The sequence below is a fragment of the Rhinolophus hipposideros genome, assembly GCF_964194185.1.
Source record: "Rhinolophus hipposideros genome assembly, chromosome: 12".
In the NCBI taxonomy this organism is placed as follows: domain Eukaryota; kingdom Metazoa; phylum Chordata; class Mammalia; order Chiroptera; family Rhinolophidae; genus Rhinolophus; species Rhinolophus hipposideros.
In genome coordinates, this window is record NC_138058.1 from 29,265,386 (window position 1) to 29,292,625 (window position 27,240).

Consider the following 27,240-nt stretch of genomic DNA (forward strand, 5'->3'; position numbering starts at 1 on the left):
GTCTGACGTGAGTCTCTTGTAGGCAGCATACGTAAAAGTCTTGTTTTCTTATCCATTGCTCACCCCTATGTTTTTTTTTAAGTTAGTCTTTTTCTTTTTTCTTTTCTTCTTCTTTTTTTATTGAGGAATATTGGGGAATATTGGGGAACAGTGTGTTCCTCCAGGGCCCATCAGCTCCAAGTCATTGTCCTTCAGTCTAGTTGTGGAGGGCACAGCTCAGCTCCAAGTCCAGGTGCCATTTTCAGTCTTAAGTTGCAGAGGGTGCAGCCCACCATCCCATGTGGGAATTGAACCAGTAACTTTGTTGCTGAGAGCTTGTGCTCTAACCAGCTGAGCCATCTGGCCACCCCTCCAGAAGCTCAGGGCAGCTTGTTGTCTTCAATCTACTTGTGGAGGGCACAGCTTATTGGCCCATGTGGGAATCAAACCGTGTTGTTCTGAGCTCACACTCTAACCAACTGAGCCATCTGGCTAACCCTTTTGATTGGAGCATTTAATCCATTTTCACTTAAAGTAATTGTTGATAGATGTGTAGTTATTACCAATTTATTATTTATACTTTTATCCTCTTTGTCTTCTTCTTTTTAAAGAAGTCCCTCAAACATTTCTTGTAATACTGGTTGGGTGGTGATGAACTCCTTTAGCTATTTCTTGTCTTGGAATCTCTTTATCTGTCTTTGATTCTAAAGGATAGCTTTACTGGCTAGAATAATATCAGTTTAGGTCCTTGCTTTTCATTACTTTGACTATTTCCTGCCAATCTCTTCTGGCCTGCAAAGTTTCTGTTGAGAAATCAGTCAACAGCCTTATGGGAGCTCCCTTGTAGGTAGCAAACTGCTTTTCTCTCACTGCTTTTAAGATTCTCTCTTTGTCTGTAACCTTTGCCATTTTAATTATGATGTGTCTTGGTGTGGGTCTCTTTGGGTTTATCTTGTTTGGGACTTTTTGCCCTTCCTGGGCTTGTATATCTAATTTCTTTTTAAGGTTAAGGAAGTTTTCCATCATTATTTTTTCATTTTGTTCTTTTTTTGGAGCTTTGTTCTGTTCTTTTATTTGGGACATGTTTCTTTGTCTCCCCATTTTGGCTGCCTCCCTGTGTTTGTTTCTATGTTTGATAGTGTTGCTATAGGTTTCTGGTCTTAGCCCAGTGGCCTTATGTAGCAGATATGCTATGGCACCCAGTGGTGCAGTCTCCCTGGTTACCAGAGCTGGGTGCTCCAGGTGTTTCCCTTGCATTGGTTGTGTGTGTCCCCCTGTTGTAGTTGAGGCTTGGTTGCTATTTACCCATCAATGGGAGAGATTGACCCTCAAGCTGATTTGTTGTGGAGGAACTGTTGTACAAGGGCTGACCCTACAGAGGAGCATTTACTTCAGCAGGGTTCTGGTGCCTGTCCAGTGTACCCTTTTGGCGTGTCATCCTTTTAGGCACTTGGGTGATGCTCCGGCTTGGTTGAAAGCTGTCCACTTGGTACGCCAGCCCAGAGGCCTCCTTGGAGGGAACCTGCTGTTGGCCAAGTTTACCTACAGCCTGTGCTCTCCCTGGGGCCAACTGGTATGAGCCACAAAGCAATCCACTAATGGCTGCTGCCTGCATTGGGCTTAGAGGTGCTTCAAGAGGCTGGCCTGAACCAATGCTGGCTGTTGTTAGTGCCAGGCTTAGGCCTGCTCAACCAGTGGTACAGAATATGCTGAAGCCAAGGCTGCTTGTTTGCATGTTGTGAACCTTTGAGAGATTTTAGGAAAGTCCACAGCATGAGCTTAGACAGATTATTTGTATGGAAAAGCCACTGGAAGTGGCTTACATATGTCTGGAAGTTGGGTGGGGCAGGGTCTCCAGGAATCACTAGGGCAGGACAGACAAAAGATTTGCCAGTTTGATGAAGACTCAGATATGGCATCTGCCTGCATCTGCATGCAGGATGGTAGAGGGCTCAACAAAGAATGGCTCCACCAGTTCCTCCATCTGGAAGAAAACTACCCCTCCAGCACTCACCCTGTAGCAAGACAATCAGTTCCTCCCTGTATGTCTCTGGCACCTTTTGAGCTGCTGCCCCAGCACAGGAGCTCAGAATGAGTGAGTCTGTCAGTGAGTACGTCCATGTGTAGTCTCTTTAAAAGGAGTGCCTGGGACTCCAGCTGCCCTCGTCTCACTCAGCCACAATCTCTGCTGGTGTTCACAACCAGAAGTTATGGACACTTCTCTCCCCGACACTGGAATCCGGGGTTGCGGAGCCTGGTATAGGGATGGGACTTTTTGCTCCTTGGGGTGAGGGGTACTTCCACAGCCAAGTTATCCCTCCTAATTTTTTTTTTCTCATTCATGAGATATTTATTAAAATAACACATTTAGGGAAAAAAATCAATACAATGTATACATAATTACTGAAAACTGTATAGCATCATACAAAAAAGGATTTTATTTTGGGAAAGCGGTTCCTAATTTATGGCAAGTTTTACTTTCAGAAATAAAACCACAAAACAACACAATCTAATTCAATCTTAAAGACTGGCATGCTGAGCAAGGAATGTTCTTATTCTTTGTAGAAGCTCCTTCTTTACACTGTCAGATACCAGGGCTCTGCCTTTTGGTGTGATTTCAGCCACCAAGTCATCAACAGTAACGTGTTCTAGTCCTTTTTCTTTACAGTGTGCCTTCAATTGATCCTTCCAGCCACACTCAATTAATTTAGCTCTCAGCAACTCTTTGAGGCGTTCTCTTTCTCCAGTGTCTATCAACTTTTGGTTATTTGCTGCTCTCATCTGCGCATCTTTGTTCATCTTGCTAACCACCATCACCGCGGGCGAGGGCCGTCCCTTCCCAGTGATGAAATGACCCTTGCGCTGACGACCGTTACCTACCACACTCTTCGGCTGCCCAGACTTAGACCCTCAGTCCCTCCTAATTTTTAATGGTCACACATGAGTGTGGAACCAGCCTGTTCCCACCTACCAGTCTCGATGTGGCTTCTTCTATATGTCTGTGGTTGTAGGGCTTCGTTTCAGCTAAATTTCAGGTGATTCTCAATAATGGTTTTTCTATAGTTTAGTTGTAATTGATGTGATCCTGAGAGGAGGTGAGCACAGCATTTACCTACTCCACTATCTTGACCAGAAATTCCTGCTGGGTTATTTTTAATGTGGCAACAAAACAAAATAAAACAAAACAACAACAACAATAAACCACTACATTTTCAGCATTTTAGAAAAATTACTAAGTGATGTTTGGAATGGATCCTTACACTAGACCAGAGTGCCCTAACTCCTGAGAAAGCCACAAGGTTGAGGGAGGTTAAGTCTGAGGATGAGGGGGGTTTGGGATAGGCTGGGGTTCGTGCATATGATGAGGATGAGGGGGGTGTTAGGCAATATCCAGAAGGAAACTGCATAGAACCTACAATCATATGCCTATTCTATCTATCACAGGCTTTTTTTCAGAACCATTTTGAGCAAAGTGTGTGCTCAGTCTCTGAGAAATCACTGTATCCTCCATGGTATGCATATCAAATCTTCCATTTGTCTCTTAAAATAAGGATAGTCATACTCATTTAATTTTAAGCAATGCATGCATCTGTCAGCTTAATGATAATACATATTTTTCCTTTGGAAAATTTAAAAGAATCCTCTGCTCTTAGTAGATTTCATGATTACAATTCCCAAAGCAGAACTTGAACAATTCAGGAATGCATTTCTTAGTGTATCCCTATCTAGGATACAAATAGGGAAATGCCCGCCCTATGGAAAGTATTTTCTTCTGTCTTCTGTTAGGGGTGTTATCAATTTGTTTCTTTTTACATTTTGATATGGTATTTATTATAAAATGGCTGTAAGAGAAGAGATGTTTGTGTTACATTACGCAATCTTATTCTCAGCTCTAGATTACACAGGATATTCTCAAGTAATTTTTTCTGTTAGTTATTTTAGTATTCAATATTTGAAATACATTAATTGGATACTTTAGGCTATTGTATAATAATGAAAAAATTTTAAATAATTTAAAAATGATTATTGTAAGTTCTAAAAGTACTTGTAAGAAATTCATGTCATATCAGACATGTAAAAGTAGGTGAAAAAGTCCCTTAATTGGAATGGGGGAGTTATGTCTGCTAAGCGTCTTTCTTGCTAAAATAACAATATGTGAGTAGCAAAGCAATGATTTTCTATTCTGACAGCCAGGACAATAGTATTGTTGGCCACTATATTGAGATAAAGAAATCTCCCTCAAATTGTTCTGTCATGTTGATTTCTGGTTCTGTTGCATCTTGAGAGGAATAATGTCTGAATGAAAGCTTTGGAAATGGTGAAGGAGGAGAGAGAAGTTGCTGGATTAAAAGCTAATTCCTCTGGGAAAGAGAGGTGGGTTTCTGATAAATGCAACCAGACACTTTCGACTTAAGTATGGTTAGTTGTGTGAGTCAAAGTTTTTTCTATATTTTAGGTACCTCCCCTTAATGTTCTGATTCTCAGACTAGGGTTTCAGCAATTCAGGATTGCATTTGTTAATTCATCCTTATTGTTTATGAAGATAGTGGAAATTCCTCTGAAGTCTAGGATATGTTATTTTGCCTTCCATCAGTGTAGTTGCCAGTTTTGTCTTTTTATGGGTTTTCATGAGTATTATAATTAGAAGCTGAATTAGGCACTGCTAGTCTTGTTGCTATGATAACAAAGAAATCCTTAAATATTTTATATATACATGTCATGGAGGTTAAGACTAGAATTTAAATGGAAACTTGTAGGATATTTATATAGACAGAAGGTCAAACTCACAACATTCGTTTTATTTCTGCTCTTACATTCTACAGCTTCCATCTGGTAACTCATTATGGCATAGAAAACATGGTGCTATGGTTTCCAAAGCAAGGCTTTCTAAGACTCTTCTCTATGTCTAATTGAGAGGTATGAGGTGCTTCAAAGGAAAGAGTACTCAATTCACTATCTTGAGTATCTTGAATTCAAAAGATATGAATTTGAGTCCTCGTCTGTCACTTACTAGTTGTATGAAACTAGGATAATTACTTAACTTTTCTGAGCTTCAATTTCCTCATCTGTGAAATGACATTAGTAATACCTACTCATGGGGTTGTTGTGAAACTTAAAGAGATACTATTTGAGAAAGTGCAACATCAACTGTATAATGGTAAACAAAATTAAGTGTGGTTCCTGCCCTCAAGGAGCTGGCTATCAAAGAGGGACAGGCAGTAATCAGATAATAAATATCACCAACAAAGCAGGTGCTGTGAAAGGGAGCTCTTTTTTCACACCCACATCCTATCTTCCAAAAAATCCTACTATCTCTGACTTCAAAAAGCAGGTGTTCCTCACTTTGTGGTTCTGATAGATATGTATTTCAGTTACCACAGTTTAGTTAAATAATACTGGTTCACCAATAAGATAGTCCAAATTTAAGTTACAGCAGTATATTAATTGTGAGTAATTACATAAAGTACAAAATTCACTGCTAGCTTTTAAGTCCACATATCCTTATGTACATAACAAATGTGCATCATAATCAATGACCAATCACTTCATTTCTTTTAAAGCCTGTTGGTGATTGGTCACTGCACATCTGCTCTTCAGTTCATGCACAGCAAAGTGTGTTATTGTATTGCCTCCTGTATCTTAGTGATAAACCCACATGGCATTTTGCAAAAAGGGATAATTGAAAAAGGAATTGACCCACAAAGACAAAAATGCAGCAAAGAAGTGAAAATTGATAATGCTTGAAGTGAAATTCAAATTGAACATAGTAGAGTTATAGAAGAAATACCTGTTCATGGGAATGTTGGCACAGCCATACTTCAGGAGACTCGAGATTTGTGACTAGAGGAACTCAATAAAGGTAGACTTATTAGCATAAGTTAAGAAAGTGGTTGTGACAAAAAGGATGAATGCCCCAGAGGAGGTGATGCTGACAAATAACTTCACCCTAAGGGAACTCTCAGGGGTATTTCAAGGCACTGAAAGTACAAAGGATAAAATGTTGGAAACTGAGCCAGACTTAGAAAGGAGCATAACAATTCACCAAGGCATAAGAAAGATGCTTTGCTTGCTCATTATTTGAAGTTTTAAAAGAAGAGAAAGGCAAGATCTGTTCACATTACTCTTGAAAAGTTTTTTGCAAAGAAACAAAACACTAAATCTCAATGTTTCCAATATTTTAAATTACACTGTTCTAAATAAATAATAGTTATATTCTTTTTTCATTCCCCTTTATGTTTATAACTGACAGTAGGAAATATTTAATGTTTTAAGGAAAAAAATTGTGGGTTTTTTTTTTAGACTTTTTTTTTTTTAATTGGGGAAAAAGAACAGGACTTTATTGGGGAACAGTGTGTACTTCTGGGACTTTTCCAAGTCAAGTTGTTGTCCTTTTCATTCTTAGTTGTAGAGGGTGCAGCTCAGCTCCAGGGCCAGTTGCTGTTGTTAGTTGCAGGGGGCACAGCCCACCATCCCTTGTGGGAATTGGCAACCTTGTGGTTGAGAGCCCATGCTCCAATCAACTGAGCCATCTGGCCACCCGAGAGCTGAGTGACAGCTCGTTGACTTCATTCTAGTTGCGGAGGGCACAGCTCGCTGGCCCATGTGGGAACCGAACCTGCAGCCCTGTTGCCCAGAGCTTGCACTTTAACCAATTGAGCCACCCATCCGCCAAAGAAAAAAATTTTTTAAAGGTTTCAGGAACAGTTGTGATTTTTCCCATTGATTACCAAGATAAAGTTGATTATTAAGATGCATAGTTTTAGTTTGCAGGGACGTATTTATAGTTCTGCAGTCCATTCAAAGCAAGGACCATATATATATCTATATCTATATCTATTTATCTATCTATCTATCTATCTATCTATCTATCTATCTATCTATCTATACCCATTTTAGGAAAGGTAAAAACTGTATTAAAATTGTAATACCCAATATATATATATTGATAACAAAAGATGAATACAAATCATTGTATACATTTTTTTGGCATGCTACTACTCTGATCTAAATCACTATCATCTCTTACCTGGATTATTGCCATAATCCCTTAACTGATTTTTTGCTTCTGGCCTTACTCTCCTGCAAGCTTATTCTCAATACAGAAGCCAGAAAAATCCTGAAACACATATGACAGATCATGTTATGGTTTGCTAACAGCTTCCCATGTCATTCAGAGTAGAAGCCATGGTCCTTAATTTTATAAGGTCCTATGTGATCTAAGTGCCAGGTACTTTTTTTGGCTCATCTTCTGTTCTCTTCCTTGTTTCTCTCTGCTCCAGCTAAATTGCTGCTTCTCAATCCACCAGGCGTGCTCCTGCCTCAGGGCCTTTGTACTCACTGTTCCCTCTCTGGGGTGCTGTTCTTCCAGATATCTACATAGCTTATTTTCATTTTTTTACCTTAGCAAATATCAGTAACATTGCATATTTTACTTTTTATTATTATTATTTTTGTTACCTTCACTACAATGTAAGTACAAAGAAGACAGGAATTATTTTGGTTTTATTCTCTATATCCCCAGTGCCCACAATAGTGCCTGACTTGTGGTAGATGGCCTCGAAATATCTGCTAGATTAATGTTGGGTACATGATTGAAAGCCTATAGTTTTTAATATTTTTCAGAAATAAAATTACTTCTGGACTATAAAGGAATTACTCTATGCTATTTGACAAGTAAGTATATATTTTTCCTACCTGAATATTGTTTAACCATAAGATAAAAACAACTAAATATAGCTTTGCCTCCAATGACAAATATATTATCATTTAGTTTACTATTAATCTTCTGTTTGGGTATGTTGATGACAGTTATACCTGAGTCCATTTACAAAGCTGGTACCATAATTTTAATTAATTCTATTGTTTCTTCACTGTCTTCAATGCCTCAATTCACCAGATGGTATAGGCACTAGATCAAAGTGTGTCGTATTATGTATTGAGAGTGTCATTAGCAATATAAAATGGTGATGAGTTTTCAGAGGACTATTTTTGGTGGGGTGCAGAATATTCAATAACTACTTGGTGTTAAACAAATAAATATCCATTATCAATGCTTGCCCCAACAATGCTATCTTCAATGATTACTTCTGTAGCCTTTATTTTTTTTACTAAGAGGAGGTATTCAATCTCTAAGAATTTATTCCTTGAAACATTATATATTATACATTAACATTTTACTTTGAAACAATTTCAGACTTACAGAAAAGTGAAAATAATAGAAAGAATCTCCATATATCCATTACCTAGATTCTTTAAATGTTAACATTTTACATGTTTGCCTTAATCGCTTTATATATATATATATATATATATATATATATATATATATATATATGTGTGTGTGTGTATATATATATATAGTCCTGTATATATATATACAGTGTGTGTATATATATACAGTCCTGAACCATTTGAGGGGAAGTTGCATATATATGCCCCTTTAGCCCTACATATTTAGTGTGTATTTCTAAAAACAAGGACCTAGTCTTAGTATAACGATCAACATCTCAGTATAAAGATCAAAATCAGGAAATTGCAATTTACTTTTAGACAAAGCATTTCTAAAACTGTCTGTATTGGAAACCGATATCATCCTGATTATTGTGCCTATAATTTAATCTGCTTTCAAAGGGAATACTGTGTCATTGTTGCCTTTTGTTCTTATTTTACAAATTTTGCTTCAAGTGATGTCAAAATGAAGGTTATTTTGTTCTGACAATGGTTATATAACACTGTTTCTTCCTTGTGAATTTAAAGCAGTAGATCAAAAGTTATTCTGAGACCTCCTAGAAATAACACATCTGTCTCAGTTTTTAATGTTACTATTTTGGGTCTGGTAAAATTAGAGAAGACGTTGGGATTCAAAGGTTTGTGATGTGCGGTTTTGAATGTTCCCAGAGCCTTTTCATCTCACAAATTATGATGCGCCTTTGTTACGTGATGTCACAGTATGGCCCCCCTCAAACATTATATCACATCAGCTTTTATAGTGTAGTGAACATATATAATGGATTCTTTTCCTACTCTGCCTTTTTAGTTTGCCCCTCCCATCCCACTGGGTGCTGAAAATTTTTCCACAAGTTCTTCATAGGCAGATCTTCTGTTACATTTGCATATCATAACCCTGCAAATCACTTTTGTTAGTTAGTTCTCTGTTATTTTCTTTTCTCTACCCTCTTTTCCTTCTTCTGATAGGGCCTAGGGGTAGGAACAACTTCCTTGCCTCTAGCCCCAGATTCTGGCATTGATTCCTGTGTTTCCTCCACACTTATTCTGTAACCAGCCTTTTTCTACACCAATCCTCTTCAAAATTATTTTAAGTTAACTGTGCCATTTGTTTCTTGATAGTATCTTGATTTATATGATGTTATTACTGTTTAAAAGCCAGTTTTTATTGGGGTTTCTAATCCTTCCAAACAAAATGATCCTAAGGGGTGTGTGTGTGTGTGTGTGTGTGTGCATACACTCACATAGACACCAACCAGGTTTGTGAACATACATTTGTAATTATTATGTATATTCAGTTTTCATAATGTTTTATGCATCACATAAGCCTTTTGTGTTAAATAGTCTTTGGAGCGCTCACTTTTAATAATTGCAGTGTTTTGCATAGTGGTTGATTATGTGGACGGAAAAAAAGCCACATGTTAAACTTGACAAACTCAGGAGACTGAAAATAACCACATAGGATGGCGTGAACATAAAAATTTCTAACTAAGGTGGGCCATGGCAGGAAGTCACTTCCTTGGCCTGTAGCTTCCTTGACAAAGATCAACCTTTACCTTAAGTAAGCCTGTCTGTTGTCTTTTTGCTGCTAAAATAATATACCCTTGGAATGTCAGAGTAATCCCTTTTTTCCCCCAGACCCCCCAGGGGGCACAACCCACTGCACCAGAGCAGGAAACTACAAAATCCCTCATTGTTATCTTGTTCCCCAAATACCATCTCTATGTGCTGTAAAATGCTGTTAACTATTCTGTACCCACCAATGTAAACGAAGTGTGTGTCTCTCCATTTTGCTTTTTATCCAATCCCAGAGATTTCCCCCGTTTTGCTTTCTCCCATCCCCTTAATTTACAACCAGTGGATTTCATGTAACCCTCCTCCTTTGATTCTAATGTTTAAAATAAGTTGCAAACAGCCATTTTCTGGAGCATTTTCTCAATTCGTTGAGACTTTGCTCCCTGGCAATTGTCATTAGTTTGGCTCAAATAAATTCTTCTTTTAGGCTGAATGTTTTTTCGTTGACAATTATAACATAATTAAGTTACACATTTCCTTCTTTGGAAAGATTCAGGTCCTCCAAAAACTTCAAATTCCCACTATTATAAATAATGTCGTGCAGACTATCTTATGTATGAGTCTTTGGTGATAAATTTCCCAAAGCATTAATTCTTGAGTTAAAGTATGTATTTGCATTTATAAATGTTTTTATATTTGATAATGTGGGTGAAAAAAAAAAATACTTTCCCTCCTATCTTCTAAGTTATTTTAGCTGGGCTAATAATCAAATTAACAGAGGCAGATTAACAGGAGAAAATCTAAGTTTTAATACATACACCTGGGAAATTAACATAAGTATGAAAATCCCAAATACAGTGAGGCAACATTGGGAATAAGACATTATGGACAAAAGAGAAAGGTGGGAGGGTATTAGATTTCAGAAGCGAGAATGGGAGATTTACAGGGAATTGAGGAAGAGCAGAACTTGCATGGCAGGAACATTCTTGCTAGGCAGTTCAGAAAAAATGACACGGGGCAGGTGGGGAGGGGGTGGCAGTGTCTAGATAACAGGCTTAGAGTCTTTCTGACTAGTGCTACGGTGAAAATTCTTAAGGTAATTAAACCCAGTCTCCCTTCCTGAAGGAGGTTTTTCTATCTGAATCACTTGGGCAGGAAAAAAGGGAAGGTGGGGTGGGGGTCGGGACAAAGGGTTTTCTTAATAAACAGCTCAAAATCAATATCCTGAAAAATAGTTTCAGGGTGGCAAAACTTTGGTTCCCTTCAATAAATATCCTATATGTACATTTAATACATTACAAAATTGCTTTCCAAAAGAATTAGAAGAATCTAGCTGTGAAAGTAACCATTTTGCTATAGGCATTGTATATTTCTGTTCCCCCCCACACACTTTTTATGATTTATCTGAAGAAAAATAATTTTGTTTGCATATTCTTATTATAAGGAGTGTAATTTATTTTCACGCAAACATTTTCATTTCTTCTCCATAAGTTTTCTCCTGTATAGTAAAGAAATTCCTTTGATTCTCTATTTTATGCCTTGCCCAAAAATCACATCACCAAAGAAAATGAAACCAGAACTTAAAAAAAAAAAAATCCTGGATTCTGGAATTTTAATCAACTAGAAAGAAATTCTTGAGCCATAAACTCTACTTATTAAGTGTTATAAGGCTACTTCTTTAATACTGTGTTACTGTAATCAGATGCTAGAATTTCTCTCAACTAACTTAGTAGTCAGAGATCACCCTCCGGTATAGTTTCCTATAATACAAAAAGAATTTCTTTCTTTTCAGAAAGTGTGAGTGATACCAGTGAGGAGTGGTGTGAAGAGGTGTTTGTTTGGGTTGTTGGTTCATGGTATTGAGAGCCATGAGACATCCACTCAGAGACATTCAAGGGATGTCTTCTGTCAAGGTGCCGTGGAAAATGTTTAGTTGCATTTTACCAGCCATGCAATTTGGAGGGAGATGTTTTGTGCAAAAGAAATCCTAGTTCAAAAACTAAAGAAAAAAGGGAACAATCTACAGAATAATATCTTTGACTCTCTATAGATTAAAAAAATGAGAAATAAAGCAGCTCTTGCTATCAATTTTCATTTGTGCCTTCAGTAAGACACTATTCCTTTCCTTGAAGTTTCTGCAACTGTTTTTAGTATATCACAATTACAATTTTTTTACCTGCCCTATTTAATGCCTTGACTACACTTACGTATCCATCATTGTTTGCATTTTTATTTCTCACTGTTATTTTTGTTCTTTCCTCTGACGTTCCCTAAACTAGAAATTGCTTTTCTTTTTCAAACTAGCACTTTCTTTTTGCCCAATTCTCTCCTTACACTTTCTTTTTCTACGAACCTTTAAGAGGTTGTAGAAGATTTTTTTTTGCAGACATGAAATGTATATGCTCTTGAGTTAGAATGAAAGGGTAAAGAAAAACGTAGTATTGAGGATCAATTTTCCTAGCTGAGGGATTTTCTTTGCTTTGGGCAGTTGTGTAGTGAGTTCTGGGCTAAAGCCCTACTTTGTAGGATGAATAGGAATATATCATGTGACCTAGTTAGTCTTGGATGTTAGGTGTATGTTGGCTTACCAGTTCCTAGCATCCCGGCCTTATGAGATCACCTGAAATCCCAACCTATGCAGGGCTAAGAACCACTTTGTCCTGGGGTGCACTCAGATGCTTGGGACCAGCTCATTTCCCCAACCTTCTCTTTTCCATCAACCTTAGCTGTGCCCTAAATGCCAGCCTCTCTGGTCATCTGTTCTTTCTAGTCCTCTCTCCCTGGAGGACTAGATGTTCTTACTGCCCATCCTTCTGTTACTGCCCTTTGGAAGCCTCTGCTCTCCCCTTAGTCTTCAACTCTCCAGAGTTCTCCCTCACCTCCCTGACTGAAGTAAAATCACATCTCCCCCACATGGGCTGCTCTTTTCACAAGCACTCCTCACATGATCGGGGGACAAGGAGAGGAAGTGGAAGCCATCTCTTACTTCTTGTGCCTACTCATTTTTACCTTATTGTAAAAAAGTTGCTCTGTTCTGAGGCTTCCTGTCTTTAGATGCTAATCATCACCCTTACCAGTCACCATTAATTGAACTCCTGGTACATATATCCAGGAGTTCAATTCATCAACGTCATTGGCCCTGGCTCAATCATTTCCTTCCCCCAAAGCCTCACATCCATTCTTGATCTTTCAAGTCTATTATGTATTTTTTTTTTTTAAAGCAGCGAGACAAACATTTCAAAGTACTAAAAGAGGTAGTTTATACCCTTGTTTACAAATATTCAGGCCCTATAGGAGAATGAAATACTCTACCCCTTTGAACTGAGGAGTGGCCAAGTAATTTTCTCTGGCCAGTGAAACATGAATGGACCAATCTTATGTTAATTCCCTTCAAAAGCTTTAACAGCCCATGAGTAGCTCATTGCATTGTTCTTGCCTCTGTGGTTACTAAGATCTGATATAAATGTGCCATAGACTGTTGTTTTAAGTTGCTGATATATTCTGGTCCTTGATTCTCTCAGCACAATTTAGCACGTACTCATCAATATATAAGAAACAGAAATTACCCTGCTCTCCCCTCCCCAGAATGCTTTATCTGTAAGGTCCTTTATTTTCTATCTATGCAATCTATGCTGGTGAGTTTGTGTGTGTGTGTGTTTCCTAATTTTTCAACATCCAAATACATTGAACAAGATAAAGGATCATATAAAGAAAGAGTTTTCCTTTTGTGGCTGTTTTTCTATTACCTGCCTCAAATGGGAACCTTACTGGAACAAAGATAATTGATGATGAGGTCATTCAATTGTATCTTTCTTTTGCTATTTCCGGAACTGGGAGGAGGTTTTTCTCTAACAAAATATTAAAATGTTTCTTCTTTTTTCTTCCCTTGCTCCAAAATGTGTACATCCCTTTTTGGGATGATGAAATGGTCGGAGCCTTCTAGTACTTGATTAGGAAATTAAAGTGCCAGCTCTGAGCTTCAGAAACAATCCTGATAATACTGGTTAATTCCTTAGCTTCCTAAGAATACGAAGAACTGCCATGTATCCGCTTTCCAAAAGAGCTCCTTGGCCTATAAATAAGATCATTTAAGAGTCTTCCTCTACAAGGCATAATATTCGGCATGTAACATTGATTCTGGCCTCTTTACTTTCCATTTCTTGTTTTCATCGTCCCATAACTAGAAGAATATTCTTATTCTTTTCCCCCTGTTTAGTTAAAGCTCTTGAACATCATATGCTCTTCCTCTTGAGATCTCCTTTACTCTTACTCAGCGGTGTGCTAGAGCTGGTTCCTACAGCCTCCTGAGAACAGACTGTATTCTTCTTCCCAACGTTGTGTTCAGTGACTTCAGGCACGGTGGCTGATTTACAAAGGAAATAAAGCACACTGGCTTATTATATTTAAAATTCCACCCCCATATGTATAACCATATGGATAATTTTCATCTAGCATGTGAACAGGCATCTTTAACCTGTTCAAATCCAGCCATCTTTCTGCAACTCCAGCCATCCATTTCTGCTGCTCACTCCCAAGGCCACATTCTCCGTGACTTAATTCGGAACTGATTCGACTCTGAAATATTAATCCCAAATACCCCATCCTGAGTTCATTCAAACTCCAATATTCTCAGCTCATTGCTCTCTTACTTTAATTGTACCAATTTTTAAGATCTCTAATCCATTTATTCTTCCACTTCCTCAAATATATCAGTGGTTTGCTCTCTATACTTCTTTTTCTGGTCAGCCTATTCCCCACAATCCAGTACTTCAGTTTTTTCTTTCTCTCTTAATCCCTTTAGCTCCCATGTGAATCAGTCCATCCCTGTAACTTTTGTGCTGCAGGCTTTTGAACATAATGAGAAGTTCAAGTAACCACAGAGAAGTGTGCATAGTTTTGTATTTTCTGACCCAAGGTTGGCAAATATTTTCTGTAAAGGACCATGTAGGCAATATTTTAGACTTTGTGGGCCACATTCTATCTATCCATCTATATCTATCTATCCATCCATCCATCCATCCATCCATCCATCCATCCATCCATCCATCCATCCTTCTATCTGTCTGACTTTTGATACAGGAGAGTTAGCATGTCCCTAGGTAGATAGGGAGGTCCCTGGTGGAATAAACAAAGACAGTCATATCCTACAACTTCATGTTTTGAAATCACTCCTTCACTCCAAGACATAATGTAACAAGGTCTTGAGATTAATCATAAAAGTCATTTTGGCCTGACAAACGGAGCAGATCTGATAGATAAAAGTGGGTTACTTTGCTAATTCCTTTAAGATGGGCAAGCAGAACAAACCTGGTAAACGGATTTCATTAGAAGGCGCCAGTTCCCTTCTTCAAATCAGTTCCCTGCTTCAAACAGCTCCCCTTCCCCAAGCAGGAAAGGGAAGGTATAAAAGTAAGAGCTTTTGCATCGTCATGGGTCACCCGCCATTCGGGACCCCCTCCTGCTTGGGAGCTACAACCTCTTCTCCTGCCTCTAATAAACTTTTTAAAACTTTTTGCCTCTCCCTGGTCTGTCTTTCCATTCTTCGGCTTCACGAGACATGATCCTGGCCCACACTCAGAAACTGCCCACAGATCCAACATCACCTACATCACTTTGTGGGCCACATACCATCTATCCATCTATATCTATCTATCTATCTATCTATCTATCTGTCTGTCTGTCTGTCTGTCTGTCTGTCTGTCTGTCTGTCTATCTATATCTATATTGATATCTATCTATCTATCTATCTATCTATCTATCTATTTATCTATCTATCTATCATCTATCTACCTATCTATTGTATGATACTTTACAGATGTAAATCTCTTAGTATGGGAGTTAATAAAAACAGTCCAGAAACTGAAATTAAGAGTGAACACCTGCTCTTACCTCAGATTGCCCCACAGTGATGCTTGACAATTCTTGTCAAGAAACTGCATTTGCTCTCATTCTCCACAGCAGTTTCTCTTCACTTTGACCATTGAAAGGTCACTACACAACCTTACAGCAAAGTATAACAGAAAATATAAATATCCTCACAAATCCCTAATGAGAAATGTCACATGAGAAACACTCATTGCACACTCACTGGCAAAGAGATGTTCTCAAGCCTCCCAGCTATTCAGATATAGTTATACCTCAGGAACATTACAGACTATTACATGTCACCTTTGTGCTTGTTTGCAAGAACCCAAATTGTGAAGACTGTGCTCCTGAGTGCCAGAGAATTTCTGTATTAAGAGTTGTGGAAAAGACTTTCTGTCACTTCATACTTTGCTCATGAGGTTCCTCCGCCTAGGAGACTCTTCAGCGACCCTTACCTTTTTTCCTATTTCTGGGATTAGTGGATATAAACACTAAAACATCATGCTGCGAATCCTTGAACTATTTGTCAGAAATCTATATCGATTTCAACTCCCACTAACATTGTACAAAAGTGTTCTTCCCGCTCGATGGAAGACATATTTTTAGTGTTGTGTTTCAAAATACTGTAAATTAAGTTGTTTCAGAAGAATGTTTAAACTACATAATTACATACATATCCAACCTCAATGCTTTATTCTGCGAAAGATATACTATGGTTACAGTACTAATAACTCCCATAATTCTTTACCTTGGTTTATTCTATGGAATTATTTCAGCACTTTGGGAAAATCATGCTGGACTTGTAAAATTTGTTTTACTAGCCATGACAGGCAACTGAAACTATAGGTATTTAAGAGATTGCTTCTTGGGAGGTGTTCATCTGAGTGCAAATGAGTTTGGCTCTGAACAGATTTTAGCAGGCATTTGACAGCTTGGATGACTGGCACATTGTCATCTTCATAACACACCTAAAATGCAGAGTGCCAAAAATCACAAGCAGGTTAGGTATAGTTAAAGATCTGAGGCCTTGTCTAACTTAGTTAATCTTTTAAATCATAGCAGCAGAAATATGCCAACTTTAATTAAAATTGCACTGGTAATGTAAGCTAGGATTATCTCATCTGCAGATACTTTTATTTTAATATTTCATATTTGTGTTAAAATGTATCTTTGTAAGACTCACGTATGGTATGGGATTGACAGCTCATGGGAATGGAAAGCTCCTTAGGAGACAAAAAGTAGTTTTGGTGTATCAATCAGCATTTTTTTTCCTTGAGCATTTTGAGTTTTTGTTTTAAGGTTATAAAACTTGGGGAATTTTTATTGATGAGGAACAAAATCCATTTTGGTTATATCACATGTTGATGACAGACATTAATAAAGGACAGCAAAGGGACCCTGTGAGTCAGTGATTCCCATGACATAAAACACTGTTTTCTGGAAATGCTGAGATTTAATAAAAAGGGACTTTGGATCGTGTGTGTGTGTGTGTGTGTGTGTGTGTGTGTGTGTGTGTGTGTGTTTTAGTTAATATCTACAAGTTAGTAAAATAGAAAAAGAGAACATGGGCTTAAAAAAGTATAAGGCTTAATCTTTTTTTTAATTAAATTTTGTTTTCAGAAATTTTTATCATGTTGCAAAATATTCACTAGATATTTTCATTCCTGGTATTGGGGAGGAAAAATTATCTTCTGCCCTTCAAGTTCTTCTGGCTGGACTAATAATCAAATTAATATGAAAGAGATTAGTTGGAGAAAAACAAATTAAAGTTTAATAACATGTATACTTCCTGTATACCTGGGAGAAATCCAGGAACACTGAGGAACTTGCCACAGTGCTGGAAGACATCACCTTAAATACCACCTAAAGACAAAAGAAGATTTTGGGGGTGGAGAGTCAGTTACAGAAGGTTACCAGGAAAAGCACAGCAAATAAGGGTAAGATTGTTTTGCAGATTTAAGTCTGTGACTTCTCTATTGATAGAGAAGGCAGCTCTGGTACAGTGAGGGAGACAGTCTTACAAATGGAGATTCCCTTTACAAATGTAAATATCCTTTTAAAAGGATGTGTGTACTACAGTAGGTTGTCAGAGCTCCTTCCTTGTCTGCTGTTTCTTAAAATTAATGAGCCTAAAATAATCTATTTCTCAAAGAGGCATATTTTGGAGTGGCAAACTCTATTCCCCTTCACTAGCAAAACGTCATCAACACATATTGAGTACTTCTTTTTAATTTCTTTTTATTTATTTTTTCCCCAGAGAGGAAATGTAGGAGTCCTGATCAATTCAAGAACAGAGCAGGGATATGATTTGCAAAGTGAGAAGAGTAATCAGTGGAGAAAGGAAAATCAGAAGTGTCTGCTATCCTGAGAAGCAAGGCTGAAGGGGTCAGCATGATAAATTAGGGAGGTGGTTTAGAGAAATGCAGTGGAGAACAGGATGCTTGATGTCATATTATAAGTAAATTACTGATGATTCTGACCTTTGTACATTAAGGAAGTTATTTATCTTAAACCTGGGCATAAAAGAGGGGCAGGAAACCATGGTGAAGTTTTAACTTCCTCATTTATTTCTTAGACAATGAAGCTGAGATCCAGAGACTTGCCCAAGATCTCACGATGAGGCAGGGGTTTAGAGTTGAGACCAGAAGTCAGATTTTTGCATTTTCATTTCTGTGATCTCTCTTTGATGATTCAGAAAATATGTCTACTTTGTAGTTTGAATTCTTTGAAATGTGGAAGAACTGTGACTGACGTTGCTTAAACATGCTACAATTTACACATTCAAGTGAGTTTTATCCTTTCATAGAATCACATTAAGAAATTATCCATAATTTTAAAACTAATTTATGAGCTGGGTAGCCTCAGGCAAATTTTTTAATCTTTCTAAAATTCCATTTTCTCATCTATAAGATTAAGATAATATTCACCTTGCCAGGTTCTTATAAGGTTTAGAGAGAATGTATATAAGCACTACAGGTACTCCAGAAATAGTAACTAGTGATAAAAACAAAACACAGTTAATACTTATTGATACACAGTATACTATTTAGTATCATTGGAGTAAGAAACATCCAAACCTGTAGAGAATTTTTATAACAGTATATTTGAACCAAACTGACAACATTGCCAGAAAGCAATATCTCAGATGCTACAGATAATGAGTTTTGCTCTTTCTTTTACACATTTGTAATTAAGGCAGGAACATAAGGAAGATTGCATGAAGGTGGGAGAAAGCAAGGTACTGGAGAGTTAACATGATGATATGCTCCTTGAGGGTGGTTATGCCTCTGAGGGGCCTGAAAAAGATGCATTTCAAAGTTGTGTTAACCCAGATACATGAAAAACAATGGACAGGGCTTGCTTAAGGAGAAAATAAACCTTTTATTGGCCTGAGGCATGACTACTCCTCATGACCTGTCCAGTTAGGAATTTATGAACAGATCACCCTGCGAGGTTACTTTTAGTTACTGGACTTATCAGATTTATTGTAGAACCATTTTTGTCCACAGTACTTTACATGATTTTTTAATCACTTAGACTATTTTTATGAAGATTACCATTTAAAAATTTATATTAGCATTGTTCAAAGTATGTTCTAGGTTGTCTTTTGGAATTTTTACATTTAAGTAATCAGAATAGCCAGCATTTCTGAAGGTGAAGCTACTGCTTCTCTGCTATGAGAATCTATCTTTGGCCTGACCATTTTATAGGCAGATGCCTCTAATCTCTAACTTTACATCATGCCTCTAATTATGACACTTTGTATTTTTTTACACAAAGGTGTATTAGATTCCTATTGCTCTTGTAACCAATTACCATAAACTTAGTGGTTTAAAATATCAAAATTTATTATATTATAGTTCTGGAGAGCATGAATTCTAAATGGGTCTCACTGGGCTACAATGAAAAGGTCAGCAGGGCTGTGTTCTCTCTGGAGGCCTTTTCCAGATTTTAGAGGCTGCCCGCATTCTTTGGCTTATGGCCCCCTTCCTCTGTCTTCAAAGCTGACGTTAGGCCAGATCTGTCTTATGCCACTACTCTCTGGTTGTCCTTCTGCCTCCCATTTCTGTTTATAAGGACCTTCAAGATTACATTGGGCCATCCAGATAATCCAGGATAATGCCTTTATATTAAAATCAGCTGACTAACAACCATAATTCAATCTGCGACCTTACATTGCAGATTGATACATTAATTTATACATTAATTAATGTACACATTAATTAATACATTGTTTAATGTATACATTAATACATTAATTAATGTATACACAATTAATGTATACATCAATTAATGTATACATTAATTAATACATTAATTTCCCCTTGTCATGTACTGTAATTTAGTTGCAGGTTCTGGGGATTAGGATGTGGACATCTTTGGGGAGCCATTATTCTATTTACCACAGGAGAGAACACATAAGAGAAAGTAGAAGTTGCTATTTAGGAGCAAAATAATCTTTCTTTACTATATCTATGTTCTCCCTTGGGAAGAATCTGATAGCCTTGATATATCCTTCACCATCCTTATTTTGTCACCAGTGCTTGTCTCGTGAAGGTGAAATTTCTTTGCCAGCAAAACAGTTCATTTTATATAGAATTTGTGCTCAGCAACTTCTTTAAGATTTGTTAGTATTATAATTCCTAATATTTCTCAATAACTTGCTTTTGAAGAGGTAGTGTGGAGAAGGCTTTCTTGGGGGAAGGTATAAGAGCTGATATGGGTCATGCCTTGGCTATATGCACCTCATCCCCACTGCGTGGCCAGGAGCACACAGTAGCAGGCAGATGAACCTGGTTTTGAATCCCAATGACCTTTTCGGCTAAGTGATCTTGGGCTAGGTATTTCAATTTTATAAGCTGAAATTTTCTCATATGCAAAGTAAAAATGTTAGTGCTTATTTAGAGGCTATTAATATTAAATTAAGTAAAGCTTGCAAACTATTTAATATGGTAACTGACTAATAATGTGGACTCTATTAAAGTGAGTAGCTGGTGTTATTTTCATCTCTCTGAAGTTCAGTTCCTTTATCTGCAAGAAAGTGTTGGACCAGATACTCTCTTACAATTCATCCATTTCTAACAGTCCATGATTGTAGATATGATTCTCTTGTATGAAAGGTTTAAATAAATTAATTTCATTTTGTTTTTGGAGAGTGAAGTATATAGATTTTAATTAAGGATTAAATATCTCTGCTCTAAAGGTTACACATATATTTAGGGTTTTTTTATGTTTTGAGGTGGATCAGATAAGGCAAATATTTTAAAGAGATTATCCTTTTTATTTTAGGTTTCAAACTTAGTGGCATGTTTGGCCATAGCATTCTCTTTGATTACAAAAGAAAATCTCTGTTTCTGTAGTTGTGTCCTATCCCCCACTTTGAATATTGTTTGTTTTCCTTTTCCCTTTTATCATTTTAACTATTGGTTTGTCTAATTATTTGTTTTGTTTTCAAACCAGGTTTTGCTTTTAATGATTCTCTTTACTTTTGTTGTAGTTTTTAAATATATCATCATTTCTACTTTTATTTATATCTTATTTTTCATACTTTATATTTCTTTTTGTTGTTCTCCTTATTTCTTAAGTTAGATATTTCAGCTATTAATTTTCACTTTATTTTTTAAAAAGTATATGCAGATAAGAGTACAAATTTTCCTCTGAGTATCACTTTAGCTGTACCCCACAAGTTTTGATATGTAGAATTTTCATTATTGTTTAATTGTAAGTATTTTGAAATTACCATTGTGAGAATTAGAATCCATAAATTATTTAAATGTGTATTTTTTCAATTTCCAAATATATGGGGTTATCTTTTTGTCTTTGACTACTTATATTTTGCATTTATTCAGAGACTGTGGTCTGAGTGACAAAGGTTCTTTAATATTTGTTGAGATTTGCTTTGTTTTCTAGTAGATGGTCAAATTTTGTAAACCTTTTAGATGGGCTTGAGAAAGTGTGTATTTTCTTGGTAGATGTAGTTTTATAGGCAAAATCTGACACACTGCAATACTGGTATTTTGTCCTGTATTCATCAATTAGTAAGAAAAGGTTATTAAAATCTCTCACAACAATTATGGCATTATCAATTTATTCTTGCATTTCAATTGATTTTTGCTTTATCTTGAGACTATTTTTTTTAGGTACATACAAATCTTGAATTTTTATGTCTTCTTCGTAAATTATTAAAGTATTAATGCTTTAAATATATAATGACCTTCTTTATTTAATTCAATATACTTGTAGGCCCTAAATTGCATTTTTTCTGCTATTGATATAGTGACTACAATTTTTATTTGGGGGGTGGTGTAGCAGGTGTCTTATTTTTTCCCTTTACTTGCAACCTCACTGTATCTTTGTATTTGGGGGTATCTGTCTTTTAAATACAGATAAGTGAATTTCTTCATTTATTCAGTCTTTGTGTTTGTAGCCAATTTTAAAAATCTTCTCTGAAAGTTTCTTTTAAATTGAGATATAACTGATATAACATTACATTACTTTCAGGTGTACAATGTAATGATTCAATTTAAGATTTACTCTCTTAGCAACTTTCAAATATATAATATGGTATTATTAATTAGTCACCTTGCTGCACATTGCATTCCCAAGACTTATTCATTTTTTAACTGGAAGTTTATACCTTTTGACCACCTTCATTCATCCACACTACCTCCCGATAGCAACCACTAATCTTGTTGTCTCTGTTTTCTGTATCTATGAGTTCTTCTTTTTTTAAGATTCCACATATAAGTGAGATCATAGGATATTTATGTTGATTTGTCTGACAGATTTCACTTAACATAATGTCCTTAAGGTCTATCCATGTCACAAATGACAGGATTTCCTTCTTTTTGTGGCTGAATAATATTCCATTCCATGTCAATCTTTTTACTGGAGAATTTAGTTCTTTTACTTTTGCTTTTATTAATGGCATTCAGAGATTTATTTGTTTCATATTATTTTGTACTCCCATTTTCTTCTGTAGAAGTTGGATTGTAGGGGCCAGCCTGGTGGCTCAGGCGGTTAGAGCTTCATGCTCCTAACTCTGAAGGCTGCTGGTTCAATTCCCACATGGGCCAGTGAGCTCTCAACCACAAGGTTACCGGTTTAATTCCTCGAGTCCCACAAGGGATGGTGGGCTCCGCCCCCTGCAACTGAGATTGAACACAGCACCTTCAGCTGAGCTGCCACTGAGCTCCCGGATGGCTCAGTTGGTTGGAGTGTGTCCTCTCAACCACAAGGTTGCCGGTTTCGACTCCCACAAGGGATGGTGGGCTGTGCCCCCTGCAACTAGCAATGGCAACTGGACCTGGAGCTGAGCTGTGCCCTCCTCAACTAAGACTGAAAGGACAACAACTTGACTTGGAAAAAAGTCCTGGAATTATACACTGTTCCCCAATAAAGTCCTGTTCCCCTTCCCCAATAAAATCTTTAAAAAAAAAAAAAAAGTTAAATTGTAGGTAAGTGTAGAAATATTGTGCATAGATAAGATCATAGAAAAAATGGAGTAGATTGACAAGAATGAGAGCAAAAATAGCTGATAAACAAGCACAGAATTTGGTGGAATGTTTAATAAGCCAAAGAAAGAGATCCACAAAGAGACAGATAAGTTTTGACCAGAGAGATAGGAAGAGATCTGGAAAGGCAATGTCTTAGGGTCCAGAAGTTGAAAAAATTTCAAGTAGGAGTGCATGGTCAGTGATATCAGGTGCTACAGATTCCATGAAAAGTGATTAAATTTGGTTATTAGAAGATTTGTTGAAGACTTTTGAGAAAATTCTTTCAATGGAATAGTAGGAACAGAAGTTTTGCAGGCAAGGGAAAGGCTTGAAACAGAATATAAACTTAGAGTGAACGATTTATAAGTGCAGGGATGACTTCAGTATGGGAGAGGATACTTGTAGGAGATGTAGAAGAAATGATACAACAGAACAGAAGTAACTGATGAATCAAAGTCTTCAAGATAATAAAGATCTCTCCACTTTCTTCTGATGTAGATTTCTTTTCAAGAGTCTTAGCAACTACACAGATTACATGCCTAATTACCAGTTGGAAGAAATGCAATATAAATGACGAGGGTGTCTCAGTAGGCAGCCCTGATGAATCCATTAATTTGGGTATCATTGATCAAGCACTGTGAAGTTAATCCTGCAATGAGAGTTAGATCAGAGCATACATTAATAAACGCACTTGCGCTTGACCTATAAAAGGAATGATCAACATGTCCCATAGGACTGTGAAGCTGGTGAGCTCTCTGAAGAATCATCACTATCACTAAGCCATTTTAAAGGCCTGGTTTTAGATTTTCATTAGGAGAAATATCTCTGAATGCCTTTCCTAATGAAAACCAAGTACCTAATTTCTGCTAAAACAGACTCAGGGCAATTATTAAAATTTTTGCTCTTAAAGTGAAAATAAAGTAATTTTACTTTACCTACAGCTTTTGTCTCCTCTCCTTTGGGAAGTGACTGCCATTACCAGTTTATTTAGGAAATATTTATTGAACAATGCTAAGACGGTGACACTCATCCTAAATGACGCTGGCTTGTCAAACAGTTCAGGAAGAGCTATTTATATTTTATTTAGGAACAGAATACTTAAATAGGATGTGCTCCCTGTGGGCAACTTAAATAAAGCTTTGTGTCAAGGTAACATGGTTGAGAGTCTTGACTACTTAGGCAAAGCTCTGTTTATCTCTTCCCAGAACTCTAAAACTTGGATATTGAGAAAAACAATGTTAAAAATGTGGTAGCCCTTTGAGATGACTACCTTCAAAAAAGAAGGTTTCTTTTTTTGTAAGAAAAATTCTTTTTTCAGGCTCTTTGATTATGAAAAATGAGTGATCCTCCAACTCATCTAGATTGTGGGGAAATACTTCATTTTCTTTACATAATCAAGGAACAAGAATTTGGCAATTGTCTCCTGGTAACTCAAGGAGTTGTTTTAGGGCTTGAGCAAAATTGAGAGAAGAGGACAGATGGAGTTAAAGGGTTTAGTAGGAAGACAATCTGGCTGAAGGTCAGGACTGAAGGGAGGACGAGGGTTGGTAAGAGGTTATCAGTGGCAGAATGGCTGAATATATTTATGATGCAAAGTATTGCAGTTGAAGTTGTTTTTTGATCGGTGGTTTAATCTAATTTCCTTCTGTAACCCTCAATAAAAGTCAGTTTTACAACAGCAGCTCTTATTTAATTGTTCTTTTGGTAATGAAGGAAGAGAAGCTCTTCCATGCTTGTGACAGAGTGAGGATGAGAAAGATTTTACCTAGAAGTGGGATGGTAAGGGTGGTGATTTGATGAATATAAAAGAAAGTGCCAAAGTAGGACCACATTTGAAAATCAAGAAGACCAAAATCATGACTACAAAAGAAATACACAATTTTAACATTGGTAAATAAAGACATTGAAATTGTTAAAGGTTTTGCTTACCTTGGTTTAGTCATCAATTCAATTGGAAACTGCATCTAAGAAATTAAGAGAATTGGAAGGGCAGCAATGAAAGGATTAGGAAAGATCATCAAAAGCAGAGCTGTGTTATTAGAGATCAAAGCTGTGGTCATCCACACCCTCATACTCCCAATTATTATGTATGGATGCAAAAGTTGGACAGTGGAGAAGGCTGATAGGAAAAAAATTGATTTCACAAAGATGAACGTGAGGGTCGTAGAGCAAATTAAGCTTAAAATATCACAGGAGGTAAAAATGACAAAACTGAAGTTGTCCTACTTTGGGCACATCATGAGAAGACAGGGTTCTTTGGAAAAGACAACAATGCTAGGGAGAATAGAAGGCAGCAGGAAAAGAGGAAAACAAAATATGAGATGGAATGACTCCATAAAAGAAGTCATAGGCATGAGTCCACAGGAGCTGAGCATGGTAGTTGAGGACAGGACATTGTGGACATCACTGATTCATAGGGTTCCCCAGTAGTTGGAGCCAACTGAAGGGTACATAACACACACAGGGATTAGATAGAGAAAGCCTTTGGGAACACCTGGAAGTATTGTGGAGGGGCTAGTTTTCTCATAGAAAATGGAATCGTTATACAGTGATTTTTTACAAAAACACGGTTCCTGGTTCCTGAATGTCAGAAAACTTGGGGATTGTTGGTTTACACTTGAAACACTCATAGCAGTGTCAGCTGTTCATGGAGTCCGGGTGGCAGGGGAGGTGAGAGCAGGGGGGAGAACTTGAAACTTCTACGATTTGAATTGGAAATAACAGACTTTTCAAAAAGGGAAATGAACACATTGTATTCCAACATAAATGCCATTTCAATATTAACATTTTCCTCTCTAGTTAGCGCTTCTTTTTCAAGTCATACTCAGCTGTAGGGAAACTTATTAGGTCAAATCATATTCTGTATAGTAAGAATAGTTTTATTCTTTCCAGAACTTTAGTTGTGTGTAGCCCAAATGAGGTCATATTATCTTACCATTTGCTTTGCATTCTCAGTAGCTTTTAGCAAAGGATTCCCATGCAGAATGTACAGTCTACTCAGTCATTGGGGTTAATATTTGCTGAATATAATGACAATGATGTTCAATGCGAATTATTATTATTTTGTTACTTTTCTTGGGCTAGTTTTTTGTCATGGTATAATAAGACGTGCAACCATGTAAGAGAAAGTTAGGCAGTAATGCGGTATCAGATAAAGCTTGGAAGAAGAATAGCAGAGCAGTTAATGGATTAATAGCACAGACCCTGGCGTCAAAATGGGTAGGTTGAAATTCTGGCTCTGTCTCAGATGCTGTGACTCTGGATAACTGGCTTCTTCTTCCTGAGTCTCAGTTTCTTATTTTTAAAAAAGATTTTTATTAAAAATATAGCTAATGTACAAATTAGTTTCAGGTGTACACTATATATAGTTATTCGGCATTTGTATACCTAAAGAAGTAATTACAATGATAAGTCCAGCAACCATCTGACACCGTACCATGCTATCATGATATTATTGACTATATTCCCTATGCTGTATATTATATCTCCGTGACTTATTTGTTTAATACCTAGAAATTTGGATCTCTTATTCTCCTACACTTCCTCCTCATTTTTAAATTTTTCAATTACATTTAATATTATTTCATATTGATTTCAGGCTTGTAGCACAGTAGTTGGACATTTCTATAATTTAAAAAGTGATCTCCTTGACTGGTCTAGTACCCACCTGGCATTATACATAGTTATTACAATATCATTGACTGTATTCCTTATTTATACCCTACATCCCCATAACCACTTTATAACAATGTAACAATACTTCTTAATCCCTTCTCCTTTTTTTCACTCACACCCTCAAACCCCACCCATCTGGCATCCATCAAAATGTTCTCTGTATCTATGAATCTGTTTCTGTTTTCTTTGTTTATTTTGTTCTTTGGATTTCACATGTAAGTGAAATCACATTGCATCTGTCTTTTTTTGTCTGACATTCCACTAAGCATAATACCCTCTAGGTCCATCCATGCCAACACAGATGGCAAGAACCCATTCTTTTCCATGACCAAGCAATATTCCATTGTATATATGTACCACCTCCTCTGTATCCATTCTTCCATCGACAGACACCCAGGCTGTGTCCACATTTGGCCATTGTAAACAGTGCTGCAATGAACATATGGACGCACACTTCCCCTCGAAGCAGCATTTTGGATTTCTT

The 27,240-nt window shown here is 37.0% G+C and overlaps 1 protein-coding gene across 1 annotated transcript; it reads right to left on the reverse strand.

Moving 5' to 3' along the window:
- Positions 1-2,336: 2,336 nt before the first annotated feature.
- LOC308505864 (transcription and mRNA export factor ENY2-like) lies at positions 2,337-2,893 on the reverse strand. The gene has a single exon (XM_081068625.1). It carries the CDS (start codon positions 2,791-2,793, stop codon positions 2,500-2,502), a length of 294 nt encoding a protein of 97 aa, XP_080924751.1. The 5' UTR covers positions 2,794-2,893; the 3' UTR covers positions 2,337-2,499.
- Between the last annotated feature and the right edge of the window lie 24,347 nt (positions 2,894-27,240).

Excerpts from the sequence above, each read along its gene's own strand:
- LOC308505864 (XM_081068625.1), bottom strand. The coding sequence starts at position 2,793 with ATGGTGGTTAGCAAGATGAACAAAGATGCGCAGATGAGAGCAGCAAAT.